General features: G+C 40.1%; 2 protein-coding genes across 11 annotated transcripts in view; both read left to right on the forward strand.

The window, feature by feature from the left end:
* ppp6r2a (protein phosphatase 6, regulatory subunit 2a) overlaps positions 1-12962 on the forward strand; it is a 32971-nt gene extending 20009 nt beyond the window's left edge. For 4 of the 10 annotated variants that reach the window (XM_017485575.3, XM_017485574.3, XM_017485573.3 and 1 more), the window contains exons 16-24: positions 48-145; positions 3141-3198; positions 3301-3428; positions 3601-3764; positions 3891-4017; positions 5083-5120; positions 5342-5456; positions 7538-7648; positions 12336-12962. In XM_017485575.3, coding sequence (XP_017341064.1) covers positions 48-145; positions 3141-3198; positions 3301-3428; positions 3601-3764; positions 3891-4017; positions 5083-5120; positions 5342-5456; positions 7538-7648; positions 12336-12378 — 882 coding nt within the window. In that variant the 3' untranslated portion in view covers positions 12379-12962. The remainder of the gene's footprint in view (positions 1-47; positions 146-3140; positions 3199-3300; positions 3429-3600; positions 3765-3890; positions 4018-5082; positions 5121-5341; positions 5457-7537; positions 7649-12335) is intronic. The other 6 variants (XM_017485578.3, XM_047159772.2, XM_017485576.3 and 3 more) reach the window with 6 other exon arrangements.
* A 5172-nt stretch (positions 12963-18134) lies between these two features.
* The window catches only part of LOC128634944 (uncharacterized), a 111283-nt gene continuing 108912 nt past the window's right edge, over positions 18135-20505 (forward strand). Inside the window, exon 1 of the mRNA XM_053685914.1 lies at positions 18135-18256. Within this exon, the coding sequence (XP_053541889.1) occupies positions 18135-18256 (122 nt within the window). The remainder of the gene's footprint in view (positions 18257-20505) is intronic.

Raw genomic sequence — 20505 nt, forward strand, 5'->3', positions numbered from 1 at the left:
GACATGACTAACAGCCATAATGTCATTATTACCTGTTTATCATCCAGGCATTCTCTGATTATCAGATTCAGCAGATGACCGCTAACTTTGTAGATCAGTTTGGCTTCAATGATGAGGAATTCAGTGAACATGATGAAAATATCAAGTGAGTTTCTGTCCTGACTCAATTTTCCTTTTAGTTTTTATTCTGTCTGTCTCTCATTATTAATTTTATTATTATTATTATTATTATTATTAGTAGTGGTAGTAGTGGTATTAGTAGTAGTAGTAGTAGTGGCCCAAGCACAAAGGACCTTTATTATTTTTGTTTGGATTTTTAGGTGTCCAATTCAAGCACTTTTTGGGGGGAGTTAGGGGGATTGGGGGGGCCAAGCATGTAGTGTTTAGACACTATTGTTTTAATTAGGGTTTTATTCTTCCCCTTCTTCTTTTTCTCTTTTAAAACTGATCAGAACTGATCATGTACCATAGATGGTACAGGCATGAAACTTGCTCAATAGATAATACTCCCTACTGCTTCTCACGCAAGAGAGATGAGCCTGATTTCCCTGATGGTGACATTATAGTATAGTTTTACGTTTATAGTTTTGCTTTACTTTTTATTTATTTATTTATTTATTTATTTATAACTAGTTGTATAGTTTTACATTTTGACTCATATCATGTGAAAGGTAAGTCATACAAAAACATCCTTTTCCAAAAGGATTTAAAGTCTCCAAAATAAAAATTAACAAAGTCTCAACCTTTTAGCTCAGTTTAGCTTAGATTTTGAACTAATTTGCATAATAAACAAAACCTACTTTTGTGAACTAGTCCTAGGATTTTTATCCTATCTTCAAGAAATTGATCAGTCAGCGGAGTCTACACTTCAATAATTATCAAAAACATGTTGAGATTTCTAAACAATATGGCTGCCACATGGCATAATTATAATGGGAGGGGAGCCTAATTTACTTACAGTTGTAAGTTCTCACTCTTTGGATGGATTCGCACAAAATTTGTAAGACACATTAAGGGCAAGGTCATCTGCAGAGTTTGGGATGTGGTCTTCCATAGTGGCAGAGTTACATTCAGATAAAAGTTTCTCATAAGGCTGATCAAGCTAAAAATTGATGCAGCCTGTGTGCTAATCTGTGAGTGGTTTTTTTGATGATAACCTTGTTACTTGGTCATAAAAATCGGTCATCAGCAAATCAGATTTCGGCAGCCGTTTAAACAGGGTATGGAGTGAAATTTTCATGTCCTGACTTAGTGACTTTGTCCCCATTTAACCCTGCCCACTCAAGATGTAAGATCATTTGCATAATATGTGAAACTAACTTTTGTGATCTCATCCTAGGATTTTGGGCCTACCTTCACAAGATTGGTGTCAAAAAAACTTACAAGAGTCTGAAACTCAGTAATTATCCAACAGACGTTGAAATTTTTCAGCAGTATGGCTGCCACATGCCAATCAATCCTAGTGAGGTGGAGCTGTAGTTCAGTGCAGCTTGAATGGATTTACACCAAACTTGAACACCATGTTCAGTGCAAAGTTTTGAGAAAGACTGCTTAAGTTAAAACAGCTAAGTTGAAGTCTGATTTGCACATACAAACAAGCGTACTGCTTGTAAACTGAGGTGTCCAAGTCTTTCTTGGTCTTATTCACTGACTCAAGCCATAATAAATCTCATTATTTGTCTAGTTAGCCCAGCCCACACAAAATTAAGGAGGTTTAGATAATATATAGAAGCCATGTGTTGACATGCTAGGTTTTTAGCCTATTTTCTCAAAACTGATGAGATGGGCCTGATTGGCCTAATGGTGGTGCTGTAGCACAGAGTTTTATATTTTGACCAATTTTTCATTAACCGTATCTCAATAAAAAAAATATATATATATATATTTTCTTCCACGGTTCTTCCAAACAAAACAAAGCCTCAAAATCATTTAGCTCCTAGGACCTTTGGCTTATCTTCACATAATTGGTGTGACCAGAATAATGATGAAAAACAGGTTGAGATTTTTAAGCAGTATGGCCGTCTCATTGCTAAATTGCTTTAGCCTCCCCAAAGTCCTTAAGTCTCCTCAGAAAGAACAGATGTTGCTGTGCCTTCAAGTTCTCTTTATTTTCATATGTTTCCGGAATATAGAGTATACAATAACAATGAAATTCTTATGGGTGAGCTGAGTGAGAAGAGTCCATGATCATAGACTGGGCTCTTGTCTAACATCTGGATAAGTAAATCATCTGGAGTTGTTGAAGATTTGTGCAGATGATTTTGATGCAGTTATCACTGTCCTGTGAAGGAGTTTTTGGTCGTATGCGCTCAAGTTGCTAAACCATACAGATTTTAGAACAGGTCAGCAAACTTTTTATTGTATTGTACTTTTCTCGGTAAAAGTGGCACCAGTTGCAGCGTTTGTTCCAATGTTCTTAAGTCTCCTCAGATGGCACAGATGATGTGCCTTTTTGAGGATGGTGTTGGTGTTTATGGACCAAGTGAGGTAGACTGACAGCTGAACGCCCAGCGTTCTAAAGCTGCTGTTGATTTCTACAGGTGAACCTGTACAGTTGTTGACAGAAGAGTGAAACCCCTCCGTGTTTCCTGAAGTCCACAATTAGCTCTTAAGTTGTACTAACATTCAGAGCCTTCTCGTTGTTGTTGAATCTCCAGGATTCTCCTAGAGTCAGGAGCTGTCCATGCATTGACTCGTTAAATGTTTAAGCGTGTCAGTGTCTGTTATCTGCATTATGGTTCTGCTGGGTGGAACCTCCACATGTGTAGCTGAGTTAGTTTTGTTAAACCAAGCATACCAGTTATTGAGTTCATCAGGGGATGAGGCTGGGCATCATTGTGCAGTATAGATGGGTACGTCCAAAATCGCCTGTAATCTTTCACATGCTGCGATCTTCAGAGCTCGTGTAGTGCTCTGCAAGCTTTCGTCAGACCGTAATGATTTCTGCAGGTCAGTTGACATTAAGGCGCTGGCCCAAATATAGTTTCACTTCAAGTATATCAGTAGTAAATGGTGCACCAATAAGAAACCATAAAGCTTTTAAAAGATTAGTACTTTTATTAGGACCTACACTAATCACCTCCTGGTACTCTGTGTCATCTCTTGACACATCTCACTCTTAATTTCTGTTTTGCTTTCAGTGCTACTTTTGATCGAATTGCTGAGATTAACTTCAGTATTGATGCAGATGATAATAGTGTAAGTGTCTGGAGCTGGTAGTCAAGCATATACTTTTTTAATTTGGATTGTGTTTGATGAATGATAATGCATGTTTGGGAATGCCCTTGTATTTAATTATAGGCCAGTGCTGCTGCCTTTGAGGCTTGCTGTAAAGAGAGAATACAGCAGTTTGATGACTGTGAAGAAGAAGAAGACATTTGGGAGGATAAAGAGATCAGCTATGCAACTCGAGTGAAATCCCGATCTAGGTATGACTAGGTATAACTTTTTACTATGTAGGAATAAAATGGCAAACATTTTGAGGAGGTTTGTTTTAAAATTGCGTATCTTGATTCTGCAAGTAATGACTGAGTGATAGTCAAATGTCTTTTTATTTATTTATTCATTCATTCATTCATTCATTCATTCATTCTCTGTTAGGTTTGGTGTGTCTTTATCTTCAGGAAGCTCACCTAAAGGTTCTGTGAGGAACGGGAAGCCAGGCCGCGGGTCGGCCAAAGAGGACGAAGATGAGGAAGGGGAGAGTCAGTTCTCTACTCAAGCAGCAACCAGCACAAAATACCCCACACCACAGACTCCACCAAGTAAGTTTTGTTCTAAACTGCTCCCATGAAACACATTGTCATGTCCTACCTAGTGTTTCAGTTACTCCAATGCAAGTCTCAGCTAGTCTTCATTTAGTGAATGACCTCTGAGGTGTATCTGTTTAGGTCCTGTGTGCACAGCTGATTGCGATGAAACGAAGGACACTGCTTGGGGCTCCGCCTCCAACCAGGCCAACGAGGACCATCATGGTACAGGATGGCCCAATTTCACAGAGTTTCAGCCTTTCTGCAGGTAATCTGGGAATGGGACGAAACTGTTTAACCAGTTGCTAACCTTAAACCTTTAGGCCAGTTCACACCAGACACATTGCATGCATCAGCACGTCACATTCCAGATCAAGACTTGACTCAGTCTCATTTCATAAAGTGTTTCAATCCACACCAGCTGCATTACAGGTGTCAAAGCATCAAATTCCAGTTTGCACAATGCAGCCCTTGTACTTTTTGAGTTAATATTTTCCCCCACAAGTGAAGTGTAAACTTTTATAGAAGCCCATTTATATCTCCAAACCACACTTTCTCAAAGCTGTGCTGTGCATTATTCAGCAGGAAAATCATAATCTACATCATGAGAGTGAGCAACCTGTAGTTGAATGACGAAATGTCTGTATACTTTGATACTTTTTTATGCTAAAGACCAGATTCTGCAAGAAAATCATAGACTTGTCGAAGATCTAAAGCTTTCTTACATATAGAACGTGTCTTCCATCTAAAGAGACATAATGCCTTTGTGAAGTGTGCACGAGGTTAAGGTTGGTCATTTCACACTAAAGCCTGACTTTTTCTGTAAAAAATAAAAACCAGTTCATATCTTGGAATGGGAATTTGAGAAAAATGGACATTCGCTTAACCCCAAGCTAAGAAACTAGCGTACGCTGTCGTATCATCATCTCATGATAATGTTTTAGCATATTGCTGTCTGGGTGCCCTTTAGAATGTGTAAGCCTGCATCCTTATCAGGAAAAGAAACTACCAGAGTCTTACCACAGTTTATTCAGTTTTCATTTCCATCGACAGCCTTTTAATGACTATGCAGTCCTGCTCAAGCTCTAAATGTTATGCTGACCTCCAAAAGCAGTATAACCCATTCTGAGCATTTCACTCTGCTGAGACAGATCTTCTGTTAATCCTGAGAACTAGTTACTGCTCGTCCCCTGGAAGATGGTTTTCTTACAACACACTTAATATTCTCTGTAGCGCTCTAGTTTTATTTAAATCTCATTCTCGGGGGGTGAGGGGACAAAATATGTACAGTGTCTCTGAGCGTTTGCCGTAACTGATTGAGTGTTTGTCCCAGCAGCTCCAGTAACTCTGAGAAGCACTCAGAAAAGAAAGGTGAGTGTTCATTATTTATGTCTTCAGGAATTAAGTTTTCCAATAAATATAAATTAAAAATGGAGTGTGTGTGTATATATATGTGTGTATATATATGTGTGTATATATGTGTGTGTATATGTATATGTGTAATATATATATATATATATATATATATATATATATATATATATATATATATATATATATATATATATTTATATATAAATAAAAATATATAGTCTCAGACTGCAGCTCTTCTGTAGGCTCTGGCATCAAAGAGGATCTGGGAAATGACGAGGATGCATTCAAATCAGCAGGCAACCGACAAGAAGCAGCAGCAGCTCAGACGTACAGGTTAGAGTGATACTTCTCATAAACGAATTGTAACAAACACTAGACACTTGATTTGAATGGCATTTTCATGATTTGTCCGTCAGTGTCTCCTAACCGGTGTGGTCTGTGGCATTATTACAGGGGGTCTTTGCGATTATTTAAAAAATAAATAAATAAATAAAACCTTAAAATATGTTTGTTTTTTTTGTGTGTGTTTTTTTTTAATGTATATTTGTGAATATTTGTTAAATATTTCAAAATATACTTTAAATACATTTTTAGGCTCATTAAATTTCAGACTTATGGCTTTTTAAATGAACCTATATGCTTAGTCCAATGAGTCCAATTCCAGTGAGTTTATTCACATGAAATTTTCACCAGACATCAGTATTAACTCAAGAATTACCAACATTAAAGTCCATAAATAAAGTTATGTGTAATGAAGTGGACACGGGGGGGAAAAAAGTATAGAACATGCTAACTGAAATGTATTTAATACTTGGTGGAGAAGCCTTTTTTTGTAATGACAGCTTCAAGACACTTCCTGTATGAATAAATTAATGGGCCGCAGTATTCAGGTGTGATTTTGGCCCATTCTTCTAAACTTACTGTCTTTAAATCTTGTTCAGTTGGATTCGAGTCAGGTGATTGACTGGGCCATTCTAATACCTTAATTTTTTTTTCTCTGAAACCAATTGAGAGTTTCCTTTGCTGTATGTTTTGGATCGTTGTTCTGCTGGAAGGTCCACCCATGTCTTATCTTCATCATCCTGGTGGATGGCAGCAGATTCTTCTCAGGAATCTCCCAGAAAAGGGCTTCATTCATCGTTCCTTCAATTATATGAAGTCTGCCAGTACCATGTGATGAAAAACAGACCCACACCATGATGCTTCCACCTCCAAACTTCACTGTTGGTGTAGTGTTTTTAGGGTGATGTGCAGCGCCATTTCTTCTCCAAACATGGTGTGTAATATGACAGCCAAAAAGTTCAGTTTTGCTCTTGTCTGACCAGACTACACTCCCCTAGTATTTCATAGGCTTGTCCAAATGAGTTGTAGCAAACTTTAAACGAGCTTCAATATGCCTTTTCTTTAGTAATGGAGTCTTGTGGAGTGAGTGTGAGCAGTGGAGTGCATTGCCTGTTGTTTTCTCTGTGACGATAGTACCTGCTGCCTCCAAGTGTTTCTGGAGCTCTTTCTGAGTGGTCCTTGGCTCTTGGGCTACTCTTCTGACTATTTGTCTGAATCCTTGGTCAGAAATCTTGTGGGGAGCTCCTGTGCATAGCCGATTGATGGTGGAGTGATGATGTTTCCACTTGTGGATAATGGCCCCAATGGTGCTTACAGGAAGATTCAGAAGTTTTGAAATGTCTGTATCTGATTCCATCAATATGTTCCACAACAATAAGGTTGTGAAGGTCTGGGGAGAGCTCTTTGGTTTTACCCATTATGAGATGTTTCTTGTGTGACACCTTGGTAACGAAAAGCCTTTTTATAGACCGTCAATTTACTAACCCAGCTGATATTAATTTGCACAGATAGGGGGTGTAATTACTTACGGATTTCAGCGGGTTCCTTACCTTGCCTTGGAGAACTGCTTTTTCGTAGCGTGTTCAATACTTTTTTCCCCGTGTCATTCCACTTTATTACACACAACTTTTTATTTATTCTTTATATTTGCAGATTTCTTGAGTTAATACTGATGTCTGATGACAATTTCATGCGGAAAAACCTAATTGGAAATATATTTACTGAAAAAAAATCTTGGTGCGTTCAGTACTTATTTCCCACCACCGTATATTAATATATGCATATTGTGTGGGGGTCGGCGAGGATCAGTCATAACATGCTAGGGGTCCATGGTTGGAAAAGTATTGAGAACTACTGATCTATGTTGCACTAGTTCCTCCAAATTGTTGGTGCATGCAAGCATACCTGGCAAATGAAGGCATTCTGATTCTCATATATTTATGTAGGTTTTAACTGTTCATTGAGTATAATTAAACTCTCTCTAAATGATCACGTGAGAATGTTTGGACAGAACTGCAAATCTTGGCTTGCAAGATCCAAAAAGCTGTTAACTGTTCCATTGTGGCTTTTAGTGATGCACCTGATGAGGCATTGGAGAAGCTCACTATTTCAGACACAGCAGCACCTTCAGAGTCCCAGACAGCCACACCCAATTCAGAAAACACCACTGTGACAGACAAGAGGTACGAGTCATCTGTACGTCCTTTATCGTATGTGTGTTGAGTGGCTTTACTCTCTTTAAGTAATTAAATTAAATTTAACCATCTTTGTTTCACAGGATTTTACCCCAAATAACTTTGTATAATGGCATACATTCCTGTACACCTGCTCATTCATGAAATGATCTAAACAGCCAATCATGTGGTAGCAGCACAATCCATAATATTATACAGATACAGGTGAAGAGCTCCTGTTAATGTCCACATCAAACATCGGAATTTGTAAAAACGTGATCTCGGTAGCCTTAACTGTGGCTTTTGGTGCTAGATGGGCTGGTTTTGATTTTAAAAACTGCTGATCTCTTTGGATTTTCACACACAACAGTCTCTAGAGTTACTCTTACACAGAATAGTGTGAAAAACACCCAGTGAGCAGCAGTTCTACAGTTGCAGTTCAGGTTTATTGTCAAAATTTACAGACTTTCAGCTGTTTGGAATGAACAAATCCAACAAAAGTAATTGTAATAGTTCAACACAGTGTAACACAACCCAGAGCATCACCTAGCCTCCACCATGCTCGACTGTTGGCAGAGTGTTCTTTCTTCATTCTTCTTCCTCCACACGTACCGCTGATCCATCGTGCCGAAAAGTTCCAGTTTTGTTTCATTCCTCCACAGAACAGAATCCCAAAACCTCTGTGGATTATTTATATGATTTTGAGCGACTTTTCTTGTGCTTTAGGGTCAGTAGTGGTGAACGTCTTGGAGTTCTGGCATGGAAACCTTCTGTGTTTAGTACACACCTTACTGTACTCACTGAAACCTTAGCGCCTGTTGCCACCAAGTCTTGCTGCAGGTCTTTTGCAGTCACTTGAGGGTTTTTCACAACCTGCCTTCTCATAAATCTGCTTGCAGCCGTTGATAGTTTCCTTTTTCTGCTCGTTCAGGTATTTCATGAATTTTCTACCCCTAGCCAGTTCAGGTATTTCATGTGTACCAGCTCAAGCAAACCTGGTGCAACTAATGAAGCCCTTGATTAGTTGCATCAGGTGTGCTTGAGACAACACCTGTTTTGCATATTTATGCTGTTGTGAGGGATTCTGTTCAGGGGATTGAATCATTTTGAAACTGGAGAAATTATTGTAAGTTGCATTTTCAGTTGAATTTGGGGAAACCACTTGAAGCATTTGTTGTGTTGTGAACTATTTCAATTGCTTTTGCTTGATTTGTTCTTTGCAAACAGCTGAAAGTCAGACAAATTTTGAAAGTAAACTTGATTTGCAATAGGGGTTGAATAATTTTGATTGCAATTGTATGTGCAGAAATATCTGGAGAAGTTTACATAAACTCAAATTCCTACTCTTTATTCATACCCACTCTTTACACCTGTGGTGAGCAGAAGAGCATCGACTACAACCTCTAGTTCCACTCCTGGTTCAGCACAGGCTCACCAAAACTAGAGATTTGAAGATTGGAAAACACATTGAGAATAACAGGACTCGACGTGTCAAACCTTGAGGCTGATGGGCTACAAAAGTAGGAGACCATGTCAGGATGTGGTCTCCTGCTTTTGCAGCCGATGAGCCTCAAGTTTTGACACGTTGTGTTATCATAGCCCTTCTTGTCAGTTCAAACCAGTCTGGCCATTCCCCTCTGACCTATCACCAAGACATTTCCTCCCACAGAACTGCTGCTCAATGAATGTTTTTTTTGTTTGTTTTGTTTTTCGCACCATTCTGTGTCAACTCTACAGATTGTTGTGTGGAAAAATGTGTGAAGATCAGCGGTTTCTGAAATACGTGTCGGGAACAAACAGCCATGCTATGGGCAAAATCACTGATCACACTTTTTTCCCCATTGCTGTAACATGATTGGCTGATTAGAAAATTACACGAATGGGCAGGGGTACAGGTGTTTCTATTAAAGTGGCCAATGAATATAGGTATAAAGACATGGTGGAATATAAAGTCTCTCCATGTTTTCCATTTCCATAATGACCTTTAAAACTTGGCAAGAAAACTAAATACTAAGCCTGGAAAACATTTTATTTATTTATTTATTTATTTATTTTATTTATTTTATTTTTTAAATACATTATATTAAATATTGTAGTTGTATACAATCCCCTCCAGAAGTATTGGCACAGCAAGGCCAGTTTGTTTTTGTTTCTTTGTTTGTTTTTTTACTGTATGCTGAGGACATTTACTTTTGAGATCAGAAGATAAATATGAGATGATCGATCAGAATTTCAGTTTTCTTTCCCTGATATTTACATCAACTTGGAACATGTCACCTTTGGTGGCAGACCACCCAATTATTAGGTGAGGGAAGAGTATAGGAACAGTTAGACAAAGTAAATCAAAGTAAATAATACTTAAAACTGCATATCCCTTGTTTGTAATAACTGTATCAACCTGATGTCACCAAACTGTTGCATTCATCTTTTATGGCGCTTTTCCAGGCTCCTTCAGTCTCCTCTTCAGTTGAAATGCATACTCAGTAGGATTAAAATCTGTTTATCATGATTGCCTCAGATTCTTGTTCTTGTCTGACAGCAGTGGAACCTGATGTGGTCACAGGGCAGGTCGTGCTCATGGATTCATGCTGATGGCGCAATAATCGAGGTTCATTAGACAAGGCTATGTTTTTCCAGTCTTTAACTGACCCGTTTTGGAGCCTGTACCTACTGCAGCCACAGCTTTCTGTCCTTAGCTGACAGAAGTGGAACCCGACATGGTCTTGTGCTCTTGTAGCTCATCCACCTCAAGACTCGATGTATTCTGCTCACACCAATTGTATAGACTGGTTATCTGAGTTACTGTAGACTTTGTCAGCTCGAACCACTCTGGCCATTCTCTGCTGACCCACTCTCATCAACAAGACATTTCCATCAGCAGAACTCAGTGTGGTTCCTTTTCCTGGCACATTCATTTTGCAGGATGACTAAATTAACCGTGTGCTCATCACAGGAGCACAGGTAGAGGGAGGGGGAACTCATCACTGCCCACCCAGGGATACCAAAACTGTTGTAAATCTTTCAAGTCACAGTCAGGAACCAGGAGACCAGCCAAGAGCCAGGCTACATGGAAATGTATTCCATGCAGAAAGTGAAATAAACAAGAGTGATCTGTAATAATGGTCTGATATTTGATATTATAAAATGTCTTCGTAGTACATTTTCTGCTTCTTAGTTTGGTATCTGGACTGATGTGCCTCTAAACATCTAGTCCATAATAAGTCCACAAAGATAAGGTCATAATGTGTATTCTCAGAATAACATGGTTAAGTGTCAGTTACAATATGTAGGTCATAATGACCATATTTATTTAAGTAAGACTAACATGAACATAATCAAATAAACCAGGAAAACATCCCAGGCCTGGTGGTTGTCATTGTCTCTTGCTACATGATGAACTTCCTCCCAATTGGATGCATGTCTCTGTAAATTGGAAGACAAGATTGTTTCCATTGACTTCTGAATTCATTCTGCTGCTACCATCATGAGTTACATCACCAATAAAGATTTGTGAGAATGTTCCAGAAGCAGTCATGACACTACCTCCACCCTGCTTGACCACTGAGCGTGTATGTTTTGGATCATGAGTAGATCCTTTCATTCTCCACACTTTGGCCTTTCCATCACTTTTTGGTAGAGGATAAACTTGGTTTCAGAACTTTTGTGGCTCATCTCTGTATTTCTTTTTGAATTCCAATCAGGCTTTCCATTTCTTACTGCTGAATGCTTTGCAAGATGCAAACAAGATGTTGTATGGCCTCTATATTTCTGTTCTCGACGTCTTCTTCGAACGGGGGATTGTGAAACCTTCACCCCTGCACTGTGGAGGTTGTTGGTGATGTCTTTCTTTTTCAACACATTCCAAATTGTTGTATTGGCTATGCCCAATGATTGTGCAATGGCTCACTCTGATAGATTTTCCGTCTTTTCTCATCTTCACAATGACTTGCTGTTCTCTCATAGAAACCTCTCTTGTCTTCATGTTGGTTTATCATTTTTAACAACAAATGCAGTATTTGCAAGTGAAACCCAGGGCTCAAACTAAGAGTAGACGTTCAGAGCTATCAAATGTTTGTCAATGAAACTGGCACGTCTGGGCAACACCTGTCAGTCACGTTTCAGTATTTTTGATCACTTAAAAAATGGATTGATTCAAACAAAAAGTGCCATGTTCCAAGTTGTTGAACACATCTAGATGTAAATATCAGGAAATTACATCTGAAATTCCGATCTATTGTCTGATATTGACTGTCTCAAACTCAAATGTCTTTGATGCCAATACTTTCAGAGGGAGACTGTACATCCTGTTTGTGTTATATAGAAAATATTCACATTTCAGAAAGAACAACAAAGAGCAATTGAGAATTTAAGATGGGTAAATGTATTTACTTGTAATTACATTTGAATATGCAGATTAATCCTTTATAAGAGATTCTTAAAAATGTGTTTTATAACTTTGTTTATACTGATTACTTCCCTAAACATGTTTCTTCATTCAACATAGCTATATTTTCATACTTAATATCATGCAACTTCCTTCACTGAGTTTGGTGTAGAGCAGGTAAAATGTGGTGATCATGTAACTGAAAGTGGACAACCTGACAGTTTGAACAGCAGTAGGCTGAGATGTGCTTTACTTTTAACACTTTAAAAAAAATTTTTATTTTTTTTTTTAAATCTGTGAAATTTTTTTCAGATTTGATGCACCCTCTGAAACCACACCCAACGGACCGATCTGAAGGTGTTTGAAGTGAAGCCAGACAAAAACCCATTTGAACCCACTTTTTGCCACTTCTGTTCTAACTCTGGAAAAACTACCACTTTTGGTGTTAAAGTGAAAATGCTGCCAAGTAGTTGAACATGGATTCTGCCAATCAGCATGTACCACTGAAGGAAGAGGGATGTGTAGCACACACCCAGTACCAGAACAGTGCTCACAGGAGCTTTTATTTCTTTCAACTTTGTATGAAATTTGCTGTTTTTAATGTAGCAGTTATGGGGTTTTTTTTTCAGTTCCAAGATCATTAAGCATTCTATGTTTCTTTGTTTAAGTTCCCATCTTTTAATTCATTATTTCCATCCAGCCCAACCACAGAAACAGATATATGAAGGGTGTTGTAGGAAATCACGGGATATTGAATCATTATATAACGATGCCTCACCCTTATCTTCAGTTAAATTAAATTGTTGTTAATATGTACTTATGCAAGCCTTCAGTGTGTATTTAAACAGATCACACAGATTGTTACAGATAGTTTTCTGATATCTGTAATAACTTTCCTACGCCTCTTCTCCACAATAAAACACATGCATATAAATTTAATCCCCTCCGAATAAGGCTATATTGTCACTTCTCATTGTGTGCAATAATTAAATTTAAACTAGAATTTCAAACCACACTGTTACCATTGATAGTGAGGTGTACTTTTCCAGGACCGGATCTTTTTGCAGAGTATTGTAAATTGTGTATACAAAAGCATATGGTTTCTGGTTGGTATCTTTTGTTGGCCTTCTGACTATACAGAATTTTGTCATTTTTTCTCTCTTTTCATATCAAAAAATTTCAAAATGTATCTGTTTGTATTTTTTAACACACTGCTTTACCTAAATGTTTGTGTTCCCTGAAAAAGCACTTTACTATAGAACCTTGCTATATGTCCTTTCATGCCATTTCAATCACAAAAAGGCTGCAAGAGTTGTTAAGTCGTCTTTCTCTGTACCTACGCATGAAGAGAGCAGAACAGAAGTGAACCGTCTTCCCGTTTCTCCACAGGTACCTCTACATCTCTAATTAGACCTTTTGTTATTGTTACTAGAGGGAAGGCAATAGTCACATGTACATTATAATGTATGTGATGGTTAAGGAAAAAAAAAAAAGCATTTCTGTTAAAATGACTGTTCATTTAATTATTGCTTATGAATCTCAATGTACTTGTTTGTATCAGGATCTTCAGGCTTGGTTCTGTTGACCATATCTCAAAGCTTAAGGATTAGATGATAGTTCCCCCCCTTCATTATTTATTTTTTGCATTGCTGGGTGGGAAACCTACCCAACCTCAATGCTGTGTAACTCTTTGTTAAAATCCCTGCTCCACTGTGCTTCAGCATCTCAAATTTTCGATAGGTTTGTTTCCCAAATCCATAATATTTTTAGCCGTTAAACCTTTATTTATCACCATACGGAAGGTGAAAATTGAACGCATTCTAATTTGTGACGTTTATGCAATCCGAATTCGGTTACGTTCCTGTGTTTGGACTGGTTCTGTGTGTAGACAGCTTTTATAGATGTATATACATGTAATGGTGCAAGACCAGGTCATGAATTCATCTATAAAAAAAAAAAGTTAAATAAAAAAAGGACAGGATTAAAACTTTAGATATCACATATGATAAGTTTTCATTCATTCATCTTCAGTAAACACTTTATTCTGGTGGCTCCAGAGCCAATCCCAATAATACTGGGCAGCAGTCTATCACAGATGTTCCCATATACCACTAAGACTTTAATATTAAATAAAACTGCCTTGTGCTTGTTTTTCCCCAATCCTCAACTATTATCCAGCCCATCAAAGGTGCATAGAATATATAGGATTGGATGCAGGAAGATATCAATCTTCTCTTTTTTTCATCAAAGCTTGCGCTTTTGGGTTATAAATCACAGCCAAATCTGAGAAATGCTACACTGAGCTTCACACGAGGGCATTATTTTGAATGATGATGATTTAAATAATGAAGAGATGAATGAGTTAATGGTTATGTAATGAGATGCATTTCCTCACAAATCAAAGCTAGGGAAAAGAAAAAACAATTACATATGATGTGTATTGACTATGTCTAGATATGGCATTCTCATTCTTTAAAGTTATGTTTGGTATCACATGAATAAATCTGTTATCAGGAGAACTCATTTTAATATTTGAGGCAGCTGTGGCACGGATGACCGAGCTAGTTGTCCATTAATCGTAAGGTTGGTTCGATTCCCGGCCCACATGACTCCTTGGGCAAGACACTGAAACCCAAGTTGCTCCTGACGGCAGGCTAGTGCCATGCATGGCTCTGCTGCCATTTGTGTGTGTGTGTGTGTGTGTGTGTGTGTGAGTGAATGAATGGGTGAATGAGAAACAGTGTAAAGTGCTTTGTAGCACTGCTAAGATTAAAAGGCACTATATAAGTGCAGACCACTTGCTACGCATCAATCTGTAAGGGTCAGTATCCTGGCCACAGATTAAGCTATACAAGCAAAACTTTAAGTAGGAAATTGCTAATGAGTAGCAGATCCAATAGACACCACACTATAAAAACTATATCGGAGATGATGGAAGTCACAGAAGCACTCTCTTTAAAGGGTAATGTTTCATGAACTGTCTGAAACTACTCAACACTGACTGTGGTCCTGGATAGACAGAAAAAAAGACTAGGTTAGCGGAAACTCCGTACTGTAGTGATGTGGCCCTCTGCAGTGAATTTAGGTTATCACCCTCATGGGCTTAGTGATTAGCTCGTTCACCTCACACCTCCAGGGTCGTGGGTTCAATTCCCACCGTGGCCCTGTGTGTGCGGAGTTTGCATGTTCTCCCTGTGCTGCGGGGGTTTTCTCCCAGGTACTCCGGTTTCCTCCCCCAGTCCAAAGACATGCATGGTAGGCTGATTGGCATGTCTAAAGTGTCCGTAGTGTATAAATGGGTGTGTGAGTGTGTATGTGATTGTGCCCCATGCTCTCTGGGATAGGCTCCAGGTTTCCCGTGACCCTGAAAGAAGGATAAGCGGTATAGAAGATGGATGAATGGTTCACCCTTATGTATTTTTAATTGCTAAACCGCTTGAATTAATTTAGAAGTTACATCACAAGTTAATAATTAGAAGTAGGTACGCATGTATGTAGGATATACAGTGACTTGCAAAAGTATTCAACACCCCCCACACACACGTCATCAGACTGTCCCATACAGTATTTTTATTGCAAACCAGTATGCTCTTAAAGTAAATTTTTTAAAAGCCTAAATGTATTATTTGTCAGCAGATCTTGGGAAAAAAAACCCCTGAAAAGTACTCAACTCTGTACTGTGAAAGCTCCAGGTTTACACAGATGAAAGATATTACCCTAATGAGGAAACAATTGGCGTCTACCTGTGAATCATTAAAAAAGGTCACTTTTGCTGGATAAAAACCCCCATAATTACCATTGTTCAGACTGTGAATCTGAAGGAAAACTCTGAAAATGAAAATCAAAGAGTGTGCTAATTAAATTCAAGTTATTGACATGCATGGGATAGGAAAAGGCTGCAAAATAATATCCAAGCGATTGGATATCCCAGTGAGCACAGGTGGATCAATAATGAGGAAATGGAAGCTGCATCATACCACTGAGGCACTGCCTACAACCCCGGCAAAAATTATGGAATCTCCACACGTTTTTATTTTGTAACTCTCTTACCTTTCAAATACAATGTAAATTCTGATAGCCTGCATGCTTTTAAGTGCAAAGCTATGCTTCTGTGTGTAACTAGGTAATCATGCAATTTATCTTTGGAAAACTAAGATTCTTGTGATTCGATTGATATAAACCATTTAAAGAAACAATCACAATAGCAGCTACAATCAATGTCTCTGTCAGATCATCAACATCCAAACAAACTCCTGAGGCAACTTAGCAAACTTTAGCTAGCACATTAGCAGTGGTCTACAACTGAGCTCTGGTGATTCCATAATTTTTGCCAGGGGTTGTAGACAAGGCTGTACCTAAAAACTCCACAGCAGAGCAGGAAAGGGACTTGTGAGGAAAGCCTCAATGAGGACAGCAATCACACTGAAGGAGCTACAGAGTCCAGTGGCTGGAGACTGGAGTGAAGGTGCACCAGCCAATAAAATCAAGAACTCTGCACACAGCTGGCCTGTATGGGAAGGAGACTGGAAAGAAGCCATTACTGAAGAAAAAAAAAACATCAAATAATTTCTGGAGTGATTCAGATAAAGTGTGGTATTAGGTTTTGTAGTCAGATGAGAGAAAAAATGAAGTCAAAATTCAAAACACTGTGTGTGGCACAAAACTAACACTGCCCATTCCTTAGAAAACACCATCCCAACAGTAAAGTATGGTGGTGGAAGCATAATGCTCCGAGGATGCTTTTTCTCAGTGGGGACTAGGCATCTTGTTAAACTTGTAGGAATGATGAATGGTGCAAATACAGGGAGATACTGCGAGACAACCTGCTTCAGTCTGCTAAAAAAATAAATAAAATAAAAATAACACTCGGGAGAAACTGTTCCCTTTCAACAGGACAATGAGCGCAAACACAAGGCCATAGAAACACGAGTGTTTTGAACCAATATTTGTTATCACGTAGTGCAATGCTCATAATAATGCTGATGCACAAATATCTTAGCACAGCAGCTGCATTGCATCTCTACAATGCAGCAAAAGAACCAAGAAGTGACCACAAACATTCACAGTTTTTCTGGAATAATATCTGTGCTTCAATTCTGATCTGAAAAGAATGACACATTTCCCAGAACTAAAAACTGTGTTTTCACTCATATTACAGCAGAACACAGAACAGAGCTCATTCAGAAAGCACTACTACTTAATATATTTAACTCATCATCACACCCTGAACTCAATTAACACACAGTTCTCCAGAGGGGTATTCCATGAAGTGCGCAAACTCAATGACCTAGATTTATTTTAACAAGCAAGGCTAATTTTAACTAGCAAGACTGGTCAGAGAATAAGTACATCCTTTCATGTCAATGGTATTCTCTAATGGCAGTGGCCTCTTTCAGCAGGATAGTGTTACCCAGATGAGGATGGGTTCCTTTTTCTGTCTGGTTCCTATCAAGGTCTGTTCCTCATATCGTCTCAGGGAGATTTCCTTGCCACAGCCGCCCTTGGCGGGCACCCTTATATGTAATGCGAAGCCGAGCTGGGTGAAGTATTCCATAGCGAGCGCCATCAATACCACAAAGTTGATGCCGAACCTCGTTAAATGCGGCCTGGGCCCAGGCTGTCTTGGCTGTGTAGTCAGGGAAAACGGAGATGGTCAAATCCCTCGTTTTAATCTGCTGGATCTCTCTCGCGTAAAATATCAACACAGTCACTGTGATAGTGGAATCTGAACACAATACCTCATGGTCATTCACCAGGCTTGGGCTTCGGCTGAAGGGTCCGGTGGGACCGGTCCAAAAGCAGCGAAGTCAGGGTCACTGCTCGGGGACGCGGATTCAGGGGGAGAAGTGGACTCTCTCACGGCGCGCACACTAGGGCTCAGTCGTGTCTGAATGCTACCACGGGTTTTCATGTTCTTTCCAGACATCTTAATGTGCCACAAAGTTAAAAGTGCAAATAAGGAAACGAAGTAGAATAAGTCAAAATATATTATATGACCAAAAAGCGCTAATTAATTACAATTTTAATCGAAATCAGCAAGAGCCTCCAACTTCGTGTCTTACTACATCAAACACCGAATTCGAATCCACACCAGCTACCTTCCAGAGGGTGATGGATCAAGTGCTGCAGGGTTGTGAAGAGTGGTCAGCTGCTTACCTGGACAATGTGGTAAACTACAGTAACACCTGGGAAGACCACCTGGAGACGGACCGTAGAGAGGATCCAAGCAGCTGGTTCGTGAATGGTGAAGTCGCCCATCTGTCGCTAACTACTGTCCCATCTGTCGCTAAGTACTGTCCCAACTGCCCCAACTACTGTCCCAACTGCCACTAACTACTGTCCCAACTGCCCCTACTGCCGCTAACTACTGTCCCAACTGCCCCAACTACTGTTCCAACTGACACTGACTACTGTCCCAACTGCCCATAACTAGTGTCCCAATTGTCGCTAAGTACTGTCCCAACTGTCACTAACTACTGTCCCAACTGCCCCAACTACTGTCCCAACTGTCACTAACTACTGTCCCAACAGCCCCTACTGCCGCTAACTACTGTCCCAACTGTCGCTAACTACTGTCCCAACTGCCCCAACTACTGTCCCAACAGCCCCTACTGCCGCTAACTACTGTACCAACTGTCACTAACTAATGTCTCAACTGTCGCTAACTACTGTCCCAAATGTCCGTAGCTACTGTCCGAACTGTCGCTAACTACTGACCCAACTGACATAACTACAATTCCACCTGCCCCTAACTACTGTTCCATCTGCCCCTAACTACTGTTCCATCTGCCCCTAACTGTCACATCTGCCACTAACTACTGTCTCAAATGCCCCTAACTACTGTCCCAACTGACACTAACTACTGTCCCAACTGCCCCTACTGCTGCTAAGTACTGTCCCAACTGCCCCTACTGCTGCTAAGTACTGTCTCAACTGTCCCATCTGCCCCTAACTACTGTCTCAACTGTCGCTAACTACTGTCAAATGCCGCTAATTACTGTCCCAACTGTCACTAACTACTGTCCCAAATGTCCGTAGCTACTGTCCAAACTGTCGCTAACTACTGTCCCAACTGCCATAACTACAATTCCATCTGCCCCTAACTGTCACATCTGCCACTAACTACTCTCAACTGCCCCTAACAACTGTCCCAACTGTCGCGAACTACTGTTCCAAATGCCCCTAACTACAGTCACAACTGCCGCTAACTACTGCCCCAACTGCACCTAACTACTGTCATATCTGCCACTAACTACTGTCTCAACTGTCGCTAACTACTGTCAATTGCCACTAACTACTGTCCCAACTGTCGCTAACCACTGTCCCAACTGTTGCTAACTGCTGTCCCAACTGTCACTAACTACTCTCTCAAACGCCCATAACTACTGTCCCAACTGCCCCTAACTACTGTCCCAAATGTCGCTAACTACTGTCCCAAATGTCGCTAACTACTGTCCCACCTGTCGCTAACTACTGTCCCAAATGTCGCTAGCTACTGTCCCACCTGTCGCTAACTACTGTCCCAAATGTCGCTAGCTACTGTCCCAAATGTCGCTAGCTACTGTCCCAAATGTCGCTAAATACTGTCCCAACTGCCCCTAACTACTGTCCCAACTGTCACTAACTACTGTCACTTCTGCCGCTAACTACTGTCTCAACTGCCCGTAACTACTGTCCCAACTATCGCTAACTACTGTCACATCTGCCAGTAACTACTGTCTCAACTGCCCCTAACAATTGTCCCAAGTGTTGCGAATTACTGACCCAACTGCCCCTAACTACTGTCCCAACTTCCACTAATTACAGTCCCAAATGTCGCTAACTACTGTCCCACCTGCCACTAACTACTGTCCTAACTGCCCCAAACTACAGTCCCAACTGACGCTAACTAGTGTCCCAACTGCCCCTACTGCCGCTAACTACTCTCCCAACTGACCCTAACTACTGTCCTAACTGCGGCTACTGCCACTTACTACTGTCCAACTGCCGCTAACTTCTGTCCCAACTGCCCATAACTACTGACCCAACTGCCCCTAACTACTGTCCCAACTGTCGCTAACTACTGTACCAGGTGGCCCTAACTACCGTCCCAACTGACACTTACTACTGTTCCAACTGTCGCTAACTACTGTCCCATCTGCCCCTAACTACAGTCCCAACTGCTGGTAACTACTCTCACAACTGCACATAACTATTGTCCTAACTGTTGCTAACTACTTTCCCGTGTCCATAACTACTGTGCCAACTGCCACTAACTACTGTCCCAACTGCCCTGACTGCCGCTAACTACTGTCCCACTGTCGCTAACTACTGTCCCAGCTGCCTCTAACTACTGTCCCAACTGCCCCTAACTAGTGTCCCAACTGCCCCTAACTAGTGTCCCAACTGCCCCTAACTAGTGTCCCAACTGCCCCTAACTACTGTCCCAACTGTCACCAACTACTGTCCCAACTACTATCCCAACTGCACGTAACTACTGTCC

This window comes from Ictalurus punctatus, chromosome 14, assembly GCF_001660625.3.
Source record: "Ictalurus punctatus breed USDA103 chromosome 14, Coco_2.0, whole genome shotgun sequence".
NCBI classification, from domain to species: domain Eukaryota; kingdom Metazoa; phylum Chordata; class Actinopteri; order Siluriformes; family Ictaluridae; genus Ictalurus; species Ictalurus punctatus.